General features: G+C 47.8%; 1 protein-coding gene across 1 annotated transcript in view; it reads right to left on the bottom strand.

The window, feature by feature from the left end:
- Positions 1-15,674: 15,674 nt before the first annotated feature.
- The window catches only part of LOC124777556, an 82,837-nt gene continuing 75,746 nt past the window's right edge, over positions 15,675-22,765 (bottom strand). Inside the window, exon 3 of the mRNA XM_047253011.1 lies at positions 15,675-17,187. Within this exon, the coding sequence (XP_047108967.1) occupies positions 16,792-17,187 (396 nt within the window). The 3' untranslated portion in view covers positions 15,675-16,791. The remainder of the gene's footprint in view (positions 17,188-22,765) is intronic.

Below are 22,765 nucleotides of genomic sequence, written 5' to 3'. Positions count from 1 at the left end.
GTGGCCTCTTTCGCCAGGCGGTCAACATTTTCATTGGAGGGTATCCCAACATGGCCGGGGGTCCACACAAAGACCACAGAGCGGCCGCAAAGGGCAAGAGTATGCAGGGACTTCTGGATAGCCATCACCAGACGATAACGAGGGAAACACTGGTCGAGAGCTCGTAAACCGCTCGGGGAATCGGTACAGATAACGAAGGACTCACCTGAGCAGGAGCGGATATACTCTAGGGCTCGAAAGATGGCGACCAGCTCAGCTGTGTAAACGCTGCAGCCAGCCGGCAATGAACGTTGTTCGGAATGGTCCCCTAGAGATAGCGCATAACCGACACGACCAGCAACCATCGAACCGTCAGTGTAAAACACGCCAGAGCCCTGATACGTGGCTAGGACGGAATAAAAGCGGCGGCGGAAGGCCTCCGGAGGGACTGAGTCCTTCGGGCCCTGTGCCAATTCGAGCCGAAGGCAACGGCGAGGCACACACCACGGGGGTGTATGCAGAGGGGCCCGGAAAGGAGATGGAACAGGAAACACCCCAAGCCCGAGAGAAGCTCTTAGACGCGGACGGCGATCGGACAACCCGACCGGGGCCGACGTTCTGGGAGATGGACGACTGACTACGGGAACAGGAGACGATAATTTTTATGTCTGGGCAAGCTAAAAACATGGGCAGCATAAGTAGCCAGTAAATGTTGGCGTCGTAACTGCAGTGGAGGGAAACCTGCCTCCACAAGTATGCTTTCCACAGGGCTGGTCCGGAAGGCACCAGTGGCAAGTCGTATCCCACTGTGTAGTATTGGGTCCAGCACCCGCAACGCAGATGGGGATGCTGAGCCATAGACTCCCATAATCCACATGGGACTGCATTAACGCCTGGTAGAGGGTAGATCGGTTGGCGCCCCAGCTGGTGTGGCTCAAGCATCGCAGAGCATTTAGATGCCGCCAACACATCTGTTTAAGCTGCCGAATATGAGGCAGCCAAGTCAACCGGGCATCAAAAACCACACCCAAAAACCTACGTGTCTCCACCACAGCATGAAGTTCACCAGCAAGATAAAGCCGCGGCTCAGGGTGGACTGTTCGTCGCTGGCAGAAATGCATAACGCAGGTCTTGGCAGCCGAAAACTGGAAACCATGCTCTACAGCCCAAGACTGCGCCTTGCGGATAGCGCCCTGCAGCTGACGTTCAGCAGCTGCAATGCCAATGGAGCTATAGTACAGGCAGAAGTCGTCAGCATACAGCGAAGCTGAGACAGAAGTTCCCACCGCTGCAGCGAGCCCGTTTATTGCAATTAAAAACACGCACACACAGAGGACAGATCCCTGTGGTACCCCGTTCTCCTGAACTCTGGAGGAACTATGAGAGGCTGCGACTTGCACGCGGAACGTTCGATGCGACAGAAAATTTCGGATGAAAATAGGCAGTGGACCCTAAAGACGCCATCCATGAAGCGTAGAAAGGATGTGATGACGCCATGTCGTATCGTACGCCTTCCGCATGTCGAAAAAGACATCGACCAGGTGCTGACGGCGGGCAAAGGCAGTACAGATGGCTGACTCCAGGCTCACCAGATTGTCGGCAGTGGAGCGGCCTTTACGTAACCCACCCTGAGACGGAGCCAGAAGGCCCCGAGACTTCGGTACCCAATTCAACCACCAGCTCACCACCTGTTCAAGCAACTTGCAAAGAACGTTGGTGAGGCTAATGGGACGGTAGCTGTCCACATCCAAAGGGTTCTTGCCAGATTTCAAAACGGGGATAACAATACTTTCCTGCCATTGCGACGGAAACTCACCCTCGACCCAAAGACGGTTGTAAAGGTCAAGGAGGCGTCGCTGGCAGTCCACTGAAAGGTGTTTCAGCATCTGCCAGTGGATGCAATCTGGCCCAGGAGCGGTATCAGTACAAGTGGCGAGGGCACCGTGAAATTCCCACTCACTGAAAGGAACATTGTAGGAATCAGGATGGTGGGTGCGAAATGAAAGGCTCCGACGTTCCGTCCGCTCTTTAATGAAGTGGAAGGCCAGTGGGTAATTCGAAGAAGTGGAACTCAGAGCAATATGCTCGGCCAAGGGGTTGGCAATTAGGTCGAAGACAGTACAAACTGCTCCATTCAGTGAGAGCGCAGGGGCGCTGACAGGGGTCCGACAGCCACAGAGGCGTCGAATCTAGGCCCAGACCTGCGATGGAGTGACATATAGGCCAATGGTGGACACATACCGCTCCCAGCACTCCCGCTTGCGTTGGCGGATAAGGCGGCGGGCTCGCGCACGCAGCCGTTTGAAGGCGATGAGGTGTTCTAAGGAGGGATACGCTTGTGACGCTGGAGCGCCCGCCAGCGATCTTTAATCGCTTCAGCGATGTCACGCGACCACCAAGGCACAATCCTCCGCCGAGGGGACCCAGAAGAACGGGGAATGGCAGATTCTGCGGCATTAATGATGCTGGTGGTGACTGAGTGAACGACCGTATCAATGGCTTCATGAGAAACAGGGTCAATAGCGGCAGTCAGCCTTATTCATAGTCCATCTGCAAGGGCGCCCAGAAGAATGACGCTGTGGCAGTGACAGAAAGATCGGAAAGTCGTCACTACCACACAGGTCGTCATGCACACTCCATTGGACAGTAGGTAAGAGGCTAGGGCTGCAGGTCGAAAGGTCGATGGCGGAGTACGTGCCATGCGCCACACTGAAGTGTGTGAAGGCACCATCATTTAAAATCGAAAGATCGAGCTGTGCCAATAAATGCTCAACGGTGGCACCTCGACCTGTTGCCACCGACCCACCCCACAGAGGGTTAAGGGCCTTGAAGTCGCCCAGTAACAGGAAAGGCGGCGGCAATTGCGCTACCAGCGCAGCCAGGACATGCTGTGCAACATCACCATCCAGTGGAAGATACAGACTACAGACAGTTACAGCCTGTGGCGTCCACACCCGAACAGCGACAGCCTCTAAGGGTGTTTGTAGAGGGACAGACTCGCTGTGAAGGACGTAGATGCAGAAGCCACCAGACACCTTTTCATAAGCTGCCCGGTTCTTATAATAACCCCGATAGCCACAGAGGGCGGGGGTCGATGGAAACCTAGTTTCCTGAAGACCAATGCAGAAGAAAGGGTGAAGGCTGATAAGTTGTCGGAGCTCAGCTAGATGATGGAAGAAACCACTGCAATTCCTCTGGAGGATGAGATTGTCCATGGCTTTGAAAGGCGTGAAGGGACTGGGAAGACAGTTTACGCCGATTGTTCACTCGCTGCCACCGATTCAGTACCAGTGCGAGTGACATCCATGGCGTCTGATGGACCGGCGAGATCCAGGTCTTCAGCAGACGCCAGACTCTCCACCTCATCCTCAGATGCTGAGCTTGTAGGAAGCGGTGGGACGGGTGCGACCACAGTGTCGGGATTCTTGGGAACCTTTTCCGTTTTCAGCTTCTCTCGGCGTGCCTTCGATGGTTCAGGCTGGGAGGGCCTCACTGGGTCAGTCTCAGGAACGGACGACGACCATGAGGCCCTACGACCAGCGACCGGTGGTTGTTTGAGCCACTTGTGGGTGTCCACTTTTAAACCAGTCGGAACTTGCGAAGGGAGGTCAAGGGGAACTGATGTCACCGATGGTTGGGGGGGGGGAGGGTGTTGCTCCTGAAGTAGATGGAGCAGGAGCAACAGGAAGTGAAGTGCCCCCCACCATCAAGGGGGCAGGTGTGGTTCTCTGGCTCTGAGAGCTAACGATGTATGGTGCAGCTATGGGAAGTGTAACTGGAGCGACAGTGGCGGCATAAGTGGACGTCATGCGTACTGGATGCAGTCGTTCAAACTTACGCTTAGCCTCAGTGTAGGTCAGCCTATCCAGGGTCTTGTATTCCATTATTTTCCACACCTTTTGGAGAATCTTACAGTCCGGCGAGCAAGGGGGATGCTGGTCTCTGCAGTTGACACAGATGGGAGGCGGGGCCCATGGAGTATCAGGATGGGATGGTCGACCACAATCGCGACAGATGAGGGTGGAAGCACAGCGAGAAGACATATGGCCGAACTTCCAACACTTGTAGCACCGCATCAGGGAAGGGATATGGGGTTCGACATCACAACGGTAGACCATCACCTTGACCTTGTCATGTAATGTGTCACCCTCGAAGGCCAAGATGAAGGCACCGGTGGTAACTTGATGATCCCTCAGACCCCAGTGCACACGCCTGGCGAAATGGACACCTCGTCGCTCTAAGTTGGAGCGCAGCTCGTCATCGGACTTTAAACGGAGATCCCTGTGGAAAATAATGCCTTGGACCATATTTAAACTTTTACAGGGCGTGACAGTAACGGAAACATCCCCCAGCTTATTACAAGCGAGCAAGGTCCGTGACTGGGCGGAGGATGCCGTTTTTATCAATACCGAACTGGACCGCATTTTGGGCAAGTCCTCCACCTCCCCAAACTTGTCCTCTAAATGCTCTACAAAGAACTGAGGCTTCTTGGATAGAAAGGATTCCCCATCAGCTCTGGTACAGACGAAATACCTCGGCGAATACGTCTCACTTTCATTCATTGCCTTTCGTTCCTCCCATGGTGTGGCCAGGGAGGGGAACGATTTGGGGTCATAAACGTTACCTTCAAAATGAGCGCTCGAACGCTTAGAGACTGCTAGTGGCAGGCCACCAGCAAGAGATGATGTGCCACACTTCATTGCGTGTCATCCACCATGATGCCACCTACTCCGATGAAGGGCCCTCCCTATGGACGCCACCCAGCCGCAGCAAGGTCCACCTGCCAGGATGGCCATTGCCAGGAGCCCTGATGCCCCAGGGAGATGGGCATCTACTCCTTGGCATACATTGGGAGTAATCGGCGCTGGCATCAGCTGAGCGATCCCTGTGTGGTCAGGGAGCTACAACCAACAGGGTACATGGCGGCCCCACCACAACGGACTGGCTACCGTGCTGGATTTTAGGTAACATGTACTCCATTGTCGCCATCAGTGCAGAAAGTGGCACTGCACATTGCATGACGGAAGCTGCATGCAGAAACGTATCCATGCCCAAGAGATGGAAAGCAGGCAGGACTGCAATGCAACAATGAATAAGCTGGCGAAACATCTCAACGTAAGATGGACACAATGCACCAAGTAAGGTGCCCTTCCCCAATCGGCTCGCTGCTCGGAAAAATTTTGAGAGATGGAGGTCAAACCCAACAGGGGACCATCACATAAGGCCGAAAAGTTTGAGACTCCCTTTAGTCGCCTCTTACGACAGGCAGGAATACCACGGGCCTATTCTTACCCCTGAACCCGCAGGGGGGTGAAGTAGATTGATAGAGAGATCAGAGAATCTTGTCTGTAGTCACTCTCTCACTCTCTGATGTTATTCGACACGATTTCATACGTCCAACAAACTTCCGGTTGATTGTCGTTCCTTAAACAACACTGGACTATAATCTTTTCTTGATTTGCAGTTAAAATCGAATTATTCTCGGAATGACTACCATTTCATAGATCAAGGTGGTACGGTGGCGACTTTAATGTCAGTAGCTCACCTCTGTAGACGTTTATGATTGTTGTAGCTGGCCTTCCAGGCAGTTGTTCGTGGGACGTATTTTCGTCATGTAAGCCATAGTGTCATACCCTATTGTTTAGACACATAAATAAAGATACTCATGCTCAGTCACCTCTTTCTGCCCCCACCGACATCTATAATATTTCCATCGGTTGGCAGCCTCATTGTAGAAGGTTCAACCTATGAGAAAAGGGTAAGTATTTTTAAATAGGAATCGCAGGCTCCTCTGACAGCCTTGAAGTCCCAGCATATTTTCGTAGCATCAGTGAAGTGCATTGAAATCAACGCTGGAAGACTAACAACTACAAATAAAATATCAGTCAAATGTAGGTGTATCAACGCTGGAAGACCGACAACTGTAAATAAAATTAGACTGTCTTGCAAAAATATTGCAGCAGACAAGGAAAAGTACCTGAACGTAATCAAGAACGACATGTCGATGTAAAATCAAAGTGAAGATGTGTCAGTGATAATTAATCACGTGTCTATATGTTTATACTCTTTGACACTAGAAGTTTAACCCTCAGTAATTCCTTTAGATACTTAGAAGCCCTAGTTAAACAGACAAATTACTTGTCTTTCAGTCTTCTATAAAAAGTAGAACTACATTCTTCAACTTGTAAATAAACTATGGAAAATTCCATTAGGCACTTTGCCCTTCAACGCGACCACTGCCTTTCTCCGCTTTCCCCTGCTCCAGGTAAAACAGCTGACCTCTTCCTTCCTGCTGACTGTACCGCTTTTCACCAAAGTCTGCACTCATCATTCACATTTGCGGGCCGCCAACTCGAGCCAAACATTGTCTCCCTGCACTCCCCCCGTGCTCCCACGTCCCCCGTTTACATTTTACGCCATCCTCCTCTTTTAATTGGTTGTCCCAGCAGAATTCATAAACCTGAGCACACATTACTCAAACCTCTCCCAGGCTACATCCGATTGCAATGTTAGAACCTCTTATGTGAACTTCCAACACAGCCATCGTACGGCACATGTCGCTTAGGCTCCATACCTAAATTTACGAGAGATGGGTCTCCTTTGCCGTGTCCGAGGGCGTAGATAAGTCTAATTCAAACTCACGCAAATCTTGATAACCTGTCATTGTAGCAGCACTAACCGATCTGACAACTGCGCCAGACACTTGTCATATATAGGCGTTGCCGACATCAGCGCCGTATTCTGCCTGTTTACATACACTCCTGGAAATCGAAAAAAGAACACATTGACACCGGTGTGTCAGACCCACCATACTTGCTCCGGACACTGCGAGATGGCTGTACAAGCAATGATCACACGCACGGCACAGCGGACACACCAGGAACCGCGGTGTTGGCCGTCGAATGGCGCTAGCTGCGCAGCATTTGTGCACCGCCGCCGTCAGTGTCAGGCAGTTTGCCGTGGCATACGGAGCTCCATCGCAGTCTTTTAACACTGGTAGCATACCGCGACAGCGTGGACGTGAACCATATGTGCAGTTGACGGACTTTGAGCGAGGGCGTATAGTGGGCATGCGGGAGGCTGGGTGGACGTACCGCCGAATTGCTCAACACGTAGGGCGTGAGGTTGTACATCGATGTTGTCGCCAGTGGTCGGCGCAAGGTGCACGTGCCCGTCGACCTGGGACCGGACCGCAGCGACGCACGGATGCACGCCAAGACCGTAGGATCCTACGCAGTGCCGTAGGGGACCGCACCGCCACTTCCCAGCAAATTAGGGACACTGTTGCTCCTGGGGTATCGGCGAGGACCATTCGTAACCGTCTCCATGAAGCTGGGCTACGGTCCCGCACACCGTTAGGCCGTCTTCCGCTCACGCCCCAACATCGTGCAGCCCGCCTCCAGTGGTGTCGCGACAGGCGTGAATGGAGGGACGAATGGAGACGTGTCGTCTTCAGCGATGAGAGTCGCTTCTGCCGTGGTGCCAATGATGGTCGTATGCGTGTTTGGCGCCGTGCAGGTGAGCGCCACAATCAGGACTGCATACGACCGAGGCACACAGGGCCAACACCCGGCATCATGGTGTGGGGAGCGATCTCCTACACTGGCCGTACACCACTGGTGATCGTCGAGGGGACACTGAATAGTGCACGGTACATCCAAACCGTCATCGAACCCATCGTTCTACCATTCCTAGACCGGCAAGGGAACTTGCTGTTCCAACAGGACAATGCACGTCCGCATGTATCCCGTGCCACCCAACGTGCTCTAGAAGGTGTAAGTCAACTACCCTGGCCAGCAAGATCTCCGGATCTGTCCCACATTGAGCATGTTTGGGACTGGATGAAGTGTCGTCTCACGCGGTCTGCACGTCCAGCACGAACGCTGGTCCAACTGAGGCGCCAGGTGGAAATGGCATGGCAAGCCGTTCCACAGGACTACATCCAGCATCTCTACGATCGTCTCCATGGGAGAATGGCAGCCTGCATTGCTGCGAAAGGTGGATATACACTGTACTAGTGCCGACATTGTGCATGCTCTGTTGCCTGTGTCTATGTGCCTGTGGTTCTGTCAGTGTGATCATGTGATGTATCTGACCCCAGGAATGTGTCAATAAAGTTTCCCCTTCCTGGGACAATGAATTCACGGTGTTCTTATTTCAATTTCCAGGAGTGTATATCTGTATTTGGAAACTCATTCCTATACCAGAGTCTTTCTCGCTTCAGTGCATATTGCCTATAATTGCATATAAATATGTTTGGAATATAATAGATACTTATTATATAAGGCGTTTGAATAGTATCTGCCAAATTTACATGTTTTTTATTAACAGGAAATTATGTGTCACAATGAGATAATGGGACTGTATGGGTGCACTTATTCCTTAATTGCTTGTAACAATTTGAGTTATTTTTCGTTAACAATTTGTGTTCTGACTTAGTAATATTTTCATAATTTTATTTCAGTAGCTACTGAAGAAATACTGAAAGAGCTGGAAGAACCTTGGTGAACTGACAGTGGTGTCTCCGATGCAGAAGGCTGGTCAAGCAAAGACGACTGTGATGTGACCCTTACTCCACCTGTGAATAGCGTTGGACTACAAATGTCGATTGAACCTGAAGAGGATATTGATTCAAGTGTTCGGAAAGTGGGATCATACGGATGTTTTTGAGCCTCTTCCGTCCAGTCTACAATCTGATGCTTCTCTGTGGTAAGGGAAAGAACACCCTCGTATATTACCTTTACTGTGTCTGAGCTCATTTGCTCATGTTCGAATCGGTCGCAAAGGAAAATCTTTAAATACTGCATCACAAGAAATGCGAATATCTTTTGGTGCGTCTATCGCAGTTCTAATGGTTGGACGACTGAAAGTGTTGAAATATGTATGCATATTTCCACTTCTTTTACGAGACGACTTACTTGAGATGTTTGGCCAAACTTCCCTGTTGGCTGGCCTGCTGCTGCAAACTGTCTTTCACTTTGCCTCTGAAGTATGCTGCTAGGTACAGGAATTTCTTAAGACGCTTTCTACTAATAAAAGTAAGAAGACATACCAAGTTTCATTCGCTTCAATTAACGACTTATATTTGAACGTCTGACATTTTACAAATTCCACACTTCACATAAATAAATACTGTTGCGTAAGCCTCTCGTGTCTCCAAGCATTAGAAACAAATTAAGTTACATATGAGAGAAAGTTGGCTTAAAAACCATGAACATTCTCAACATGAAACAGAATACTTTTCTTCCCTTCGCCAAGGCTAAGACAGAAGTTTTTAATGGTTCTCTTTCAACTATTCACGTTACTACAACAATGGTCAAACACAATTAGAACAGAGTAGCATAAACACCCCATGGTTCTTCTGTCCACTATCACTAAACTTCCATGCATCGACCGACAAGTACTTGTCGGTGCAGTCGACCGCCATGTCTACATTCTGCTCGAGACTTATTTACAACCTGCACACACAAATATGTGACGTGCAGTAGGTAGGATTCCACTTTCTCACACTCATATCTAAAATATCGTGTGTTCGAGACTGTAGAAGGCCGAGTGGTTCTAGAATTTACGCAGAAATTCTCGAATCACTACACAGTGTGATACTAAGGGTATCCCAGAATACATAAGTACGGGGCGGATGCCACTAGTGCAACTAAAGTTGCCGAAAATACATCAAGAAACAGTTTCTCCTCAATACAGAACTCACTAAAAATAACGGTAGATGAAACTGTGGTAGCAGAAGATATAAACATAGATAATTTTTGAAGATTCGTTCTCTGCTGCAGACAATTAGGGATGGCTGTATCAGAATTCAAAGACAGAAAGTGTTTAGACTGACGAACAAATCAATATGTGAGCGGAAAACTAAACCCATGTGGTCTCTAGAACTTTTTTGCCTCTCTGTGTCGGTTGCCTTTCGACATTTTTGTGTATGGAAGAAACGATCACACCACCATAGAGGGCTGTGATCGACTCCATATTGGTGGGAAAATGATAATGAGACATACCATATCACTGCTCAAGGATTCAAGGTGTACATGGACTTATTTTGCTTCGGAAGGGTTACTTGAAGGCCTTCAAGTAGATGAATGTTATCCAAGTAAGCAGTGTTCCAAAAAAGTGGGCCCCTTGCTGATGCTGAAATGGTAAGAAAAAGGTCGTAGTGCTATTGACCAGTGTGTGTAAGGCAATTGGGCAAATTACCATTGTCAAATGATTTTACAACAAGCCTGTCATGCTTGCATCACCTACAGACGACAAAACCGCCCCCCCCCCCATAATGCAGAATAAGGTCTAAGAAGGATCGTTCTTACAACCAATATACAAGTTTGTTACAAAGGAGATGACTGACACTCCTTTGATCTGGAGACCGTTCTAGGATCGACTTTCGTATAATTTTCTCATTAACTATATTTGTCAGCTGCATATCGTTTCTTATGAAAGTACTGGGAAAAATTAACTGTACTTTAGCAGGGAGTGTATTCAAATGTGCATTGTAGCTGAGGTAGTTAGAGACATCCCTGAAATGTGCTGTTACTGTGAGTTGGGTTGTTGATGTAGGAAATAAGAGTGCAGGAGAGAATGAGGAGTACACATCCTACTTTTGTTACAATTTGAATTATTGAATGATGTGGAACTTATTTTTAAATACAAACTAAGTACACACACATTAATGGCAGTGGTAAGCATTCTTCATTCTATCAAATCAGTATGACTAGCCTGGTGGTACAAATGTCTGAAATGCAAATCTCTTTATCAGTTAATTGCAGAACACACTGAAGCTACTGGTAGGACCTGGTTCAGCTATTTATGGTGAATAAAAAGAAAAGACAGATGTTTATTGAAAGTTAATAATATCTGCTGAAGCATTCCAAATTTCCTTTAAAATTTTAGTAAAAGTCTAGAGAACGAAGAGTTGACAAATCGTTAGTAATGAGAACGTTTTGGAAGTAATGCCAGACGAGAAGTATAGAGTTATTTGAGGTATGAAGACAGGAAAGGCATCAGAGGATGATAGAGTTTCCGTAGTAATGGTTAAACTTGGTGTAAAATTAATACGAAAGTCGCGTGTAAAACGGTTCCCAGGACATCCATAGAGGACATCATTTCCAGCAACTTGGAGCAGTGTTCTAATTAGTCTATTTTACGAGAGAGGATTTAGAAAATAATAAGAAAATTGTAATCGTTAGCAGTCACATAAAAAACAACAGTTGATTTTAATGAAGCAATGAAACAAGCTAGGTTTATGACTGGATACACAACAGTGAGAACTTCCTGGTTGTGAGCAAAATTGCAGTACTGGACAATGAGTGTGAATTACTTTTTTAATTGGAACTGGTACATTTTGAAAGAAAGCTTTCTACTCAGTTTCAGCGAAATCTCAAGTATCAACATTTTCTAACGGATATACACAAATTTTCCATTAAAACTGTTAAACGATATGCCCTTTTGTGTTTCTTGTGTAAATTAGACAAATTTTTTGATTGCAATATACCGTGTGATGTGAATTCTTCAAGTATTGCACTGTAACAGTAAAAACTGTATACCGGCAAATGAAAGATAATTATAATGTACAGATTAATGTACATACTCACACCAAATAATACCGATTTTTAAGCATCTCTAATGTGCCGAAGTACTGATGACATGGAATGTGCGAAAGGTAACGTGTGCACCAGGAACATAGAGAGACAAAGATACAGTATGCATCATGCTGTCAATGACGTAAGACCTAGTAAGTGTGATCGTAATGGAAAGTCAGAACTGCGAGCCATTAATAGTCTGAGCACAGCGAAAGTGGTATGTACTGAGTTGTATCATCTCAGTAAAAGACTGAGGCGTTCTCTACGATTTTATTTCGTGCCTGAAGTTAATTTTTTCTGGTGAAATGTATTGTAGCTTGCATTGTCCTAAAAGTATGGCTAATCTACAACTGAGACAAGAATAATATTAGAGGTGGGGTATCGTGGAGATTTTCTGGTCTGAATATTATTTGCAAGGCTGCAATAAACTGTCTACATCACACACAGGAGAGGATTATAAATGCATGTAATGGTACTCAAAGACGATAGATAACCTGTTTTCTCTTTCCTGATCGTTATTATATGCATTCACTGTTAAGAGCGACCACCTTATTTGAGTATTTGTTTCGTGGGTCACGGCTACAAAAAGGCAAGTCTGATTCATTAATTATATGGGTCATAGTATGTGAGAAGGTGAGAGAATACCTTTTAGCAAGTCTGAAGAATATAAATCTTGCTGAAAATGTTCGTTAATTACTAAAACACGTCCAGAAAATCTTTTTACTTTTCTTAGTTGTTTGTATATGTAAAGAACTTGAAAGATTGCTTAGTTATCTCTAAAATAAGTGATTATTAAGACTGCTGCAGAGCTAATGCAACTGTGTGCATTGTGAAAGAAATAATCTCACATGCTTTGTATCAGAATCATATGGATATTAAAGGTCTTCAGCCAAGCAGCAGAAAAATGCCTCTGGTCTCTTCTAGTTAAGTAAGGAGCAATATTTCCATGCAACCACTTATTCAGATAACAAACACACCACTTAATGATTTAGTGAGACTCTGTAACAGAGACAGTGGTCTTGCATTGTTTCAGTACAGCACCAGTGGAAACTAATAAAAGCAGTGGTAAATGTGCACATTATTAACTAACCAAAAATATGATCTTTGGTAAATTCACTATATCAGCTTCGACACCGAGACTAATAATTAAATGATTATAGTAATCGCAAGTACCTTCCTCTGTCTTAACTATGAGTACTGTAATGACACAAACTACACTTCGGAAGAACAAGGATAAGCAGGTAGGAAATGATTAACCACCAATCTATACTGTGTCTTTGCGTCTTCGGATGCTGATTGCCAGTATGTGGCTAGGTCACGATCTACGTACACTGTAAACATTTAGGAGCGACTGATCAGATAATGTGTATGGAAGATACCTCTCATCTATAAATTCTTTTAAAATTCAAAGTAATTAAATGTAATACTTGTCTATAATTACAACAAAGTGGTATCTTCAAAACTACTTTGTGAAGGTGATCGTGTATTCTGATTAGTGAGTGATTAATTAGTATTAACTAATTGCACAATACTAATCATTTAATTGACAGAGGGGTAACATTAAAGTTAGTTTGAAATTGAAGATAATGACTATAATTCACGTAAATCTCAAAAAGATTGTCACTGTTTTAATGTGCAGGAATTTGGATCGTTGGCTTTGTAGATTTCGGTATTTGGGCACAGAGGGTAGTACCGCTAGACTGCGCGATATGGAATTGAATACATTTATTTTAGCACGCTGAAGAATTTATACGTCATCACTACAGCTTCCATCAGAATCTGACAGAATAATAGGAAATTCGGAGTGAAATCTGGGATTATGGAAACATATTCCATCAAAATTGTTCTCTGCGATATTAAACGAAGTTTTCAGATCTTTAACCTGGATGAACAAGTAAGTAATACAGTTAAACCGAACATAACTAACCTACCTTCGTTTTGTCTATAGCACTGTAATACTTACATCAAGTACATAGAAACTTGAAATCGAATGCAAAGATTTAATGCAGAGAGTGTACAAGTTGGTCTGACAACGAATTTTATTAAAAAAACTTCAATGAGTACATGGGAAAGAGAAATGTCCAACAGAGAATTAAAACAAAAAAGTAATTGACAAGTTCTTGTAACTATCCAAGTTAAAGGCACCTACGGAATTGGCAGGAAAAGAAATAACTCGAGAAGTAAAAATGAACTGAATTTCTTTTGTTAAGTGTTTTCAAAATTAAAACGGAAAATATGCAGTGTGTAGTATCAGTTTAGAGATATAACAGGGAAACATGGATTTATAATGCTAAAACAGTTGGAAAACCAATGGTTGCTTAACGAGAAACGGCTAGATACCTATTGGGTATTATTGAGAGGAATAGGAAAACAAACAATGTGGTGAGGCAACAGACTGAAGAGAAAAACATAATTAAGGAAGCAAAGAAAATTAAATCGATGGTACACGACTTAACGGCAAGTATGGGGAAGGGGCTTCTCTCTGCATTCTAAAAGATAAGAAAATGCTGATAGGTGGACGTAATGGAAGACGAGTAAACGATCTTAGGATATACAGAATGAGCTACAAGTACACGGATGCGTACACCTCCAGACCGTTAAGTGTGGGGAAGCCTAGAGGATACCTTTATGTTGCAGCGAATGTGAAACGGTAGATGATGATGATGATGAGAACGATGATTTACGCAAGGGACAGAAGAAGGGAGAGTCTTATGACACGATTGGCCATGCCGAAGGTTATGTTGAGCCACCTAGTAGCAAAGAGTTTTCTTCCCGATGCACGTTGCTCCCTTTCCTTGCGGTATGCGCAAGCTGTGTCTTAAGTCTTTGATGAGTGGAGGCGACTGTGATGGATGTGGATTACCCACCAAAGCGAGCTGAAGACCTGGTCGTGGTGGCAGCAACGTAGTGTTTACGCGTGAGAAACACGGAGGCGAGGACGGAGCAAGATACCGTCAGGCATTGTTCCAAGTGGACCGCTTTACACACAACAGTTCTGCACGAAAATACTCTAGATGGCAAAACAATTGAAGAGTGGAAATGGAAAACGTCCTAAGAGCTATTTTATTCATTAAACGTGTTTTCGGTGCAATTGTGTTCTCAGTACTTTGTTGCGCGTCCCGAAACTTGTTCCAAAACTTAAATTCAGGAGAAAATATTTCACTCACTGGTAGATGATGCACCGACCTTGTGGCAAGCACTGATCCCCAATGGAGTTCCAAAGACCATGCGTCAAGTCAGCCTCATAGGTTTTTAGTGAGTGGACACGGCCTTTTTTAGCAGCGACAGAGATTTTATATTTACAGGGAATCTTAGAAATGCAAGCAAGGCCGCTGTACTTCAAGAGATACATATACCGTATTGTTGAGTATTTCTCCACATGCAGTATGATCAGAGTCTCTCATACTCATTCATTACAACAAAACCATAAAAAAATCTTATTCTGAACAGAAGAATGGAAAAACATCAAGGTATTCTAAAGAGGAAGGATGACGGAGGATACACACCATGGCGTATTTCATTCGAAAGAGCATCCATGTTTGTCATTTGCCAAACATAAATATCTGTTGACAACGTTCCAATTTCTTCCTCAAAAGTAGAGGCAGTTTTATAATAAACCTTTGCAACATCCGATCCCAAGAACTGAAGTCTTTAAGAAATAGGAGTCAATACCGAATGATTCTTTTTTCTTGAATTTAGTGTTCTTAGGATTTATGAAAAATTAAAAGAAATGTGAAATGGTTTTTGTTGACTCCTGTACTATAGTTAAAATATTACAGCTGTATGGAATGGAGTTCTGTAAGAGACAGATGTCAATACTGTACATATTTTTCTTAAATTTAATTTTGGTATGATCTCATAAAAAATTTGAAATAAAATTTAAATGGTTTTTGTTGACTACAGTACTGTCAGTTAAAATATTGAAGCTTTGTGTCTGCTCTTGTATGATCACAAATAAAACTAATTGATTCCATATAAAGGTGCTTTAAACAAAACTTTTTTATTAGGCCTTATAATCAGTCAGTTTCCTGCTATGGCCCTTAGGACGTTTTTAATAAAGTGTTTAGTTTCTAATTGGTCACTATAATTTTTTTTGCGTGATAATTTGGACAACATAGTTCTGTGGTATCACAGCTTCTCAGTTTTTTGGATTCAGATAATTTACATATGAAGTGGAATACACTGCATTTGTGATACTTGGCACTTCCCCTCAATTATCTATTGACCAGCTCTTTCCTTTTCTGAATCTGTGTGGTATCGTTAGCAGACGGTAAGTCTTTTATTCTGGGTACTTTTAAAACTAAATCCCATAGCAAGAACAATTATTCTATGTTAGCCCTGTAGTCCAGTTGTGTCCGATAAGGTACTGACTATGTTGATCATAATGTCTCAGATATTGCTGCCTCATAAGACGATCATCCAAATGGTCAGAAAAATATATATTGTGTGCGTTTTGCTTCTTCTTCTTCTTCTTCTTCTTCTTCGTAGCAGATAAGTGAATCTCATCCGGTCAGGATTGCGGTCCTGCAGTAATTTGTACACGGACCACTCAATCGACTTTAACATTTTCCCTGTACGTACCGCCACGTCATTTCTTGCTCCTTCTCATCGTCACTAAATTTCGTGACGTTAACTCTAAGCTACTCCAGCTGCCCACGTAGGCATTTTCAGCGATCACTTTTCCTGCTTGCGATGTGAGACACCGATGTACCCTCGTTGCTACTGAAGCGTGGCTGCACATGGGCACATGCCCATGTTAGTTCCTTCATTTGCTTTGTTGACGTATCGTGTTCGTATTGTACGGTGGCGAGAGAAAGAGAAGGAAGAAACCCCGTGCTGGGACACAGCGTACTGGTCTCAAGCAGCTTAACGAACCTATCTGACAGATGGATCACCATCAGCAGTGTCGATTGTCCTCACTCCTTGCATCAAACGGAGGAGGTCGGCAATAGATTTGGGGATCAGGAATTTAACGCCACCATCTCCCTTCGCCTTGCCGGCAAAATACTGCTGCTGGTGGAAAGTGCTTTCATCACCAGGATTCAAAATAGGATTCTGAGCCGAGCAACAGTGCACAGGAGTGCTTCAAACATCTCGCCTATGGAGGGGCAGGTAGAAAAGAAAAGAAGTCTACAGACCTAAAGTTTAGACAGAGATGTGAAAGAAGTTTGAGAATTTATATCTGAGCTGACATTATATTAAAACAGGGAAAAACAATCTCCGCCTCTCGTCACAGCAACCCTTTCGTTTCGAACAAGGGTGTCAGGTATTTGAGAAAGGAGAGAGAGTACGGGTTTGCATAGGCCTTCGCAAAAAGTTGTCCCGAGTACTTATTATTGTTTAAAAACTTGTTGATTTCTGATGCCAGGGGCCCCGAAGAGAGGTAAACGACGTTGAAGGTGCTGTATAAGAGACCGACTGGAGCGGTTCGTTCCATGTCCTCGAGAAACTTGTCCAGCGGGTAGGCGTCCGCTTCGGCGGCCAGACCGAGGGCGCGCAGCGTGCTCTGCAGCTCGCCGTGGTACAACGTCAGCAGGCCGGCCAGCTGCCGCCGGTGCACCTCCTCGCTGGCGCTGCCGTACAGGAAGTGCTGCACGTCCACAGCGGGGCTGCCCGTCGTCGACAGCTGCAACATCGAGGCACATGTCGTTATATGTGCTAAGAATCAGGTGGCTTAGAACGGTTGGAAGAAACACCAACACCAAAACCCACATACACTGAAGAGACAAAGAAACTGGTACACCCGCCTAACATCATGTCTGGTCCACGCGAGAGAGCAGAATTGCCGCAACACGACGTGTCATGGAGTCAACTAAAGTCTGAAGTAGTGCTAGAGGGAACTGACACCATGAATCCTGCAGGGCTGTCCTTTGTCCTTTTTTTTGTTTTTTGGTTGGGTTTAAGGGCGCTCAACTGCTGAGGTCATTAGCGCCCAGTCACTGTTGGTAGAGCACATGGAATCCGGTAAAACTCAAGGGGATGGGGGGGGGGGGGGGGACACCAGAAGGACCTGACAAAGATGCAGATAAAATAAGTAAAAAGGTTAAATGTCTTTGGACAAGCCAGTTAAAGTTATAAAACGCAGAATACGAGCAGCGGCTCGAGCGTCATCAGCTAAAACATCCGGTAAAGTAGATCGCAGGGACAGGACAACACGAAATTGACTAAAACGGTGACACGACAATAAAACATGGTGCACTGTTAATGCCTGACCACAAGGGCACTGCGGGGCTGGGTCACCGGAGAGCAGGTAGCGGTGGCTAAACCGGCAATGCCCAATCCGCAACCTGGTCAGGAGGACCTCCTCGCGCCGAGATGGTCGGGAGGATGTTGTCCAAGCAGTTGGGAGCGGTTTTACTGCCCGGAGCTTGTTTCCTTGGAGGGATGACCAAGCATCCCACCACAACGACACAAGCCTCTTACATACATCCCCACGAACGTCAGATGACGGGACACAATGGGAGGCTGGCCGAGGCAGGAGGACTGCAGCCTTGGCTGCAGCATCCGCAGCCTCATTCCCAGGCACTCCTACATGTCCGGGAACCCACAGAAAGCTGACAGAACCACCATTATCAGCGAAAGAATGGAGGGACTGCTGTATCCGTTGAATCAAGGGATGGACCGGATAGGGAGCTCCAAGGCTCTGAAGAGCACTGAGTGAGTCAGAGCAGAGTACATACGATGAATGACGGTGGCGGCGGGCATACTGAACGGCCTGATGGAGAGCAAAAAGCTCGGCCGTAAAGCTGGAACATTGGTCGAGGAGCCGATATTTAAAGGTGGCGGCCCCGACGACAAAGGCACAGCCGACACCATCGTCAGTTTTGGAGCCATCGGTGTAAATAAAGGTGTGACCGGCAAGTCGAGCACGAAGTTCGACAAACCGTGAGCAATACACTGCAGCCGGAATACCCTCCTTCGGGAGTGAGCTGAGGTCGAGATAAATATGAACCGGAGCCTGGAGCCAAGGTGGTGTCGGGCTCTCACCCTCTCTGAAGGTGGTAGGGAGGGCAAAATCCAATTGTCGAAGCAGGCGACGGAAGCGGACTCCGGGAGGCAGCAGGGCAGACACATACAACCCGTACTGACGGTCGAGAGAATCGGCGAAGAAGGACTTGTAAGAGGGGTGGTCGGGCATAGACAACAGCCAGCAGGCATACCGACACAGCAGTACGTCGCGCCGGTAGGTCAATGGTAACTCGGCAGCTTCAGCATAAAGACTCTCGACAGGACTAGTGTAGAAGGCTCCAGTCGCAAGACGTATCCCCGATGGTGGATGCAGTTGAGCCGGCGTAAGAGGGATGGCCGAGCGGACGAGTAGACGAAGCTCCCATAATCCAGCTTCGATCGGACTATGGACCGATACAAGCGAAGCAGGACAGTGCGATCCGCTCCCCAAGATGAACCGCTAAGAACTCTGACGACATTAAGGGAACGTGTACAACGGGCAGCCAAATAAGAGACATGTGGAGACCAACACAGTTTCCTGTCCAACGTGAGCCCTAGAAACTTAGTTGTGTCCACGAATGGGAGAACAACGGGACCGAGATGTAAGGATGGCGGTAGGAACGCTTTATATCGCCAAAAGTTGATACAAACCGTCTTCTCGTCAGAGAACCGGAAGCCATTTGCCACGCTCCATGAGTAGAGGCTGTCTAGACAACGCTGAAGGCAGCGCTCCAGGAGGCATGTTCTCTGGGCACTGCAGAAGATCGCGAAGTCCTCGACAAAGAGAGAGCCGGAGACATGAGGTGGAATGCAATCCATAATTGGATTTATCGCGATGGCAAAAAGGGCTACACTCAAGACGGAGCTCTGAGGCACTCCGTTCTCCTGGAGGAAGGCGTCGGACAATACGGAACCCACACGTACCCTAAACTTTCGATCCGTTAAAAAGGAATCAATAAAAAGGGGCAGGCGACCGCGTAGGCCCCACCTGTGCGTAGTGCGGAGGATACCTCCTCTCCAACAGGTATCATAAGCCTTCTCCAAGTCGAAGAACACGGCCACCGTTTGGCGCCGTCGCAAAAAGTTGTTCATGATGAATGTCGACAAGGTCACAAGGTGGTCAACAGCAGAGCGGCGGCGACGAAAGCCGCATTGGACATTAGTAAGTAGCCGTCGAGATTCAAGAATCCAGACTAACCGAGCATGAACCATGCGCTCCATCACCTTACAGACACAGCTTGCAAGAGAAATGGGGCGGTAACTAGAAGGAAGGTGTCTATCCTTCCCGGGTTTGTGTATAGGAACAACAACGGCGTCACGCCAACGCATGGGGACTTGACCTTCGGACCAGACGCGATTGTAGGTACGAAGAAGGAAGCTTTTGCCCGCCGGAGAAAGGTGTGCCAGCATCTGAACGTGAATGGCATCTGGCCCCGGAGCAGAGGACCGGGACAGTGCAAGCGCACGTTCGAGTTCCCGCATAGTAAAGGGGGCATTATAAGTTTCCAGATTCAGCGAGTGGAAGGAAGGTCGCCGAGCCTCTTCTGCCTCTTTCCTGGGAAGGAAGGCAGGATGGTAATGGGCGGAGCTTGAAACCTCCGCGAAAAAGCGGCCAAAGGCGTTGGAGACAGCCACAGGATCAACTAGGACCTCATTACCTGAGGTCAGGCCAGGTACCGATGAGTGGGCCTTAATGCCCGACAGCCGGCGTAGGCTACCCCAAACGACGGAAGAGGGAGTAAAACTGTTAAAGGAGCTGGTGAAGGAGGCCCAACAAGCTTTTTTGCTGTCTTTGATGACTCTACGGCATTGCGCTCAGAGTCGTTTGTATTCAATACAATTCGCCAACGTAGGATGGCGGCGAAAGGTGCGTAAAGCACGTCGTCGAGCACGGATAGCGTCCCTACAAGCCTCGTTCCACCAGGGGACGGAAACGCGACGTGAAGAAGAAGTAGTACGAGGAATGGAACGTTCGGCAGCATTGATGATAACAGCCGTGAGGTATTCGACCTGACTGTCACAACTGGGAAAATCATGGTCCGGAAAGGTCGCCAGGCAGGAGTAAAGTCCCCAGTCAGCTTTCAGTATGTTCCAGCTCGAAGGACGTGGGGATGGGGTGTGGTGCAGGAGACGAACGACACAGGGGAAATGGCCGCTCGAATAGGTGTCAGAAAGGACATACCACTCGAACCGACGGGCAAGAGTGATAGAACAGATCGAGAGGTCCAAGTGGGAGTAGGTATGAGTCCGAGAGGAAAGTCGGGGCGCCGGTATTGAGGCAGACAAGATTGAGATGGTTGAAGACATCCGCCAAGAGTGAGCCTCTTGGACAGGATGCAGGAGAGCCCCAAAGGGGATGATGGGCATTGAAGTCGCCAAACAATAAGAACGGCGGGGGAAGCTGAACGATCAGGTGCATCATGTCAGCCCGACTAACAGCAGATGACGGTGGAGTGTAGATGGTACAAACTGAAAAAGTAAAAGCAGAAAGAGTAATGCGGACAGCTATTGCTTGGAGTGGGGTGGTCAATGGGATGGGATGGTAATAGACATCGTCCCGAACGAGCAACATGACCCCACCATGAGCTGGGATACCGTCCACAGGGGTGAGGTCATACCGCTCCGAGGTATAGTGGGTAAAGGCAATACGGTCAGTCGGGCGCAACTTGGTTTCCTGGAGACCAAGGACGAGCGGACAGTGCAGGCGGAGGAGCAGTTGTAATTCCTCCCGATTAGATCGAATACCTCTTATGTTCCAATGAAACAACGCCATCGCTAGTCAAAAAGGTGGTGGAACGAGACGGGGGAAGAGCTGGTCACCTCGACGGCTGCGGAGGGCCAGGTTGCGAGGGAACAACGCTACAACCGACGGGAAGCGGATCCGGTTCCATCGACTCGTCGCCAGCTGCGGCCGCTGTCCCTGGTTGTGTAGGAGGGGCAGCATCATTTGCCGACGAAAGGCCATCTGAGCGCCTGGCAGCAGAGCGTCCCGGCGAAACTGAGGACGGCCGGGAGCAGCGACTCACGGATGGAGCGTCAGACGAAACGCGCCGGGGTGGAGAGGGGGATAGAGACTTCTTCTTGGAGGCCTTCTTGGAAGGCCAAGGAGGCACAGGGATGGTGGGCTGGACCCGAAGAAGGTCCTCGCGCGCGGGGTCCGTTTTGGAACGCCGGACCTCGGAAGCTGGGGTCCGGAACGTTTCCCCGATGGACGCCTGAGAAGTGGATCGCTTCTCAGGTGGCGTGGGGGGGGGGGGAGGAGGAGGAGGAAGGGTGGCCCCTCGGGGAGAGGGGGTGGGGGCCACGGGGGAGGAGGATTTGGAAGGGAGGGATTTGGGAGGTGGAGGCAGAGCCCCCTGATGGGCGGAGGAGGCGGAGGGGGGACAGGATAGGGGTGAGGATACCACGGAAGGCGTGGACACAACTGAGGCAAACGAGGTGGTCAATGGCACGGGATGGAGGCGGTTATACTTCTTCCTGGACTCAGAATAAGAGAGCCGATCCAAAGTTTTGATTTCTTGTATCTTCTTCTCCTTCTGATATGCGGGGCAGTCTGAGGATCTAGGCGAGTGGACGCCAGGACAATTAATGCACCGAGGTGGTGGGGTGCATGTATGTTCCTCACGAAGAAGACGTCCACAATCGCCACAAAGGGGCTCAGCCTCACACCGTGACGACATGTGCCCAAAGCGCAAACACCTAAAACAGCGCATAGGAGGCGGGACGTAAGGTCGCACGTCACACCGGTAGCACATCACCTTTACCTTCTCTGGGAGAACGTCCCCCTCAAAGGCGAGGATAAAGGCCCCAGTGTCGATGCGATGGTCTTTGGGGCCGCGCTGGACTCGCCGGACGAAATGCACGCCTCGGCGCTCCAGGTTGGCCCTGAGCTCCTCATCAGATTGTAGCAGGAGGTCACGATGAAAAATAACCCCCTGCGTCCTATTTAGTGCCAGATATGGGACAATGGATACTGGGATGTCCCCTAGGCGGTCGCACGCCTGGAGCGCCGCCGACTGTGTGGCGGAGGTGGTCTTGATAAGAATGGACCCTGAACGCATCTTGCTGAGAGCCTCGATTTCCCCGAAGATGTCCTCAATGTGCTGAACAAAGAACATGGGCTTGGAGGTGGCGAATGTCCCCCCATCGGTTCGAGAACAGACCAAATAGCGAGGGAAGTACTTCGCCCTAATCCAGCGGGCCTGTCCCTCCTCCCATGGAGTGGCCAAGGGGGAAAGGGCAGGAGAACCAGAACT

The sequence above is a fragment of the Schistocerca piceifrons genome, chromosome 2, assembly GCF_021461385.2.
Source record: "Schistocerca piceifrons isolate TAMUIC-IGC-003096 chromosome 2, iqSchPice1.1, whole genome shotgun sequence".
NCBI classification, from domain to species: domain Eukaryota; kingdom Metazoa; phylum Arthropoda; class Insecta; order Orthoptera; family Acrididae; genus Schistocerca; species Schistocerca piceifrons.
This window is presented reverse-complemented; position numbering and strand designations above follow the sequence as displayed.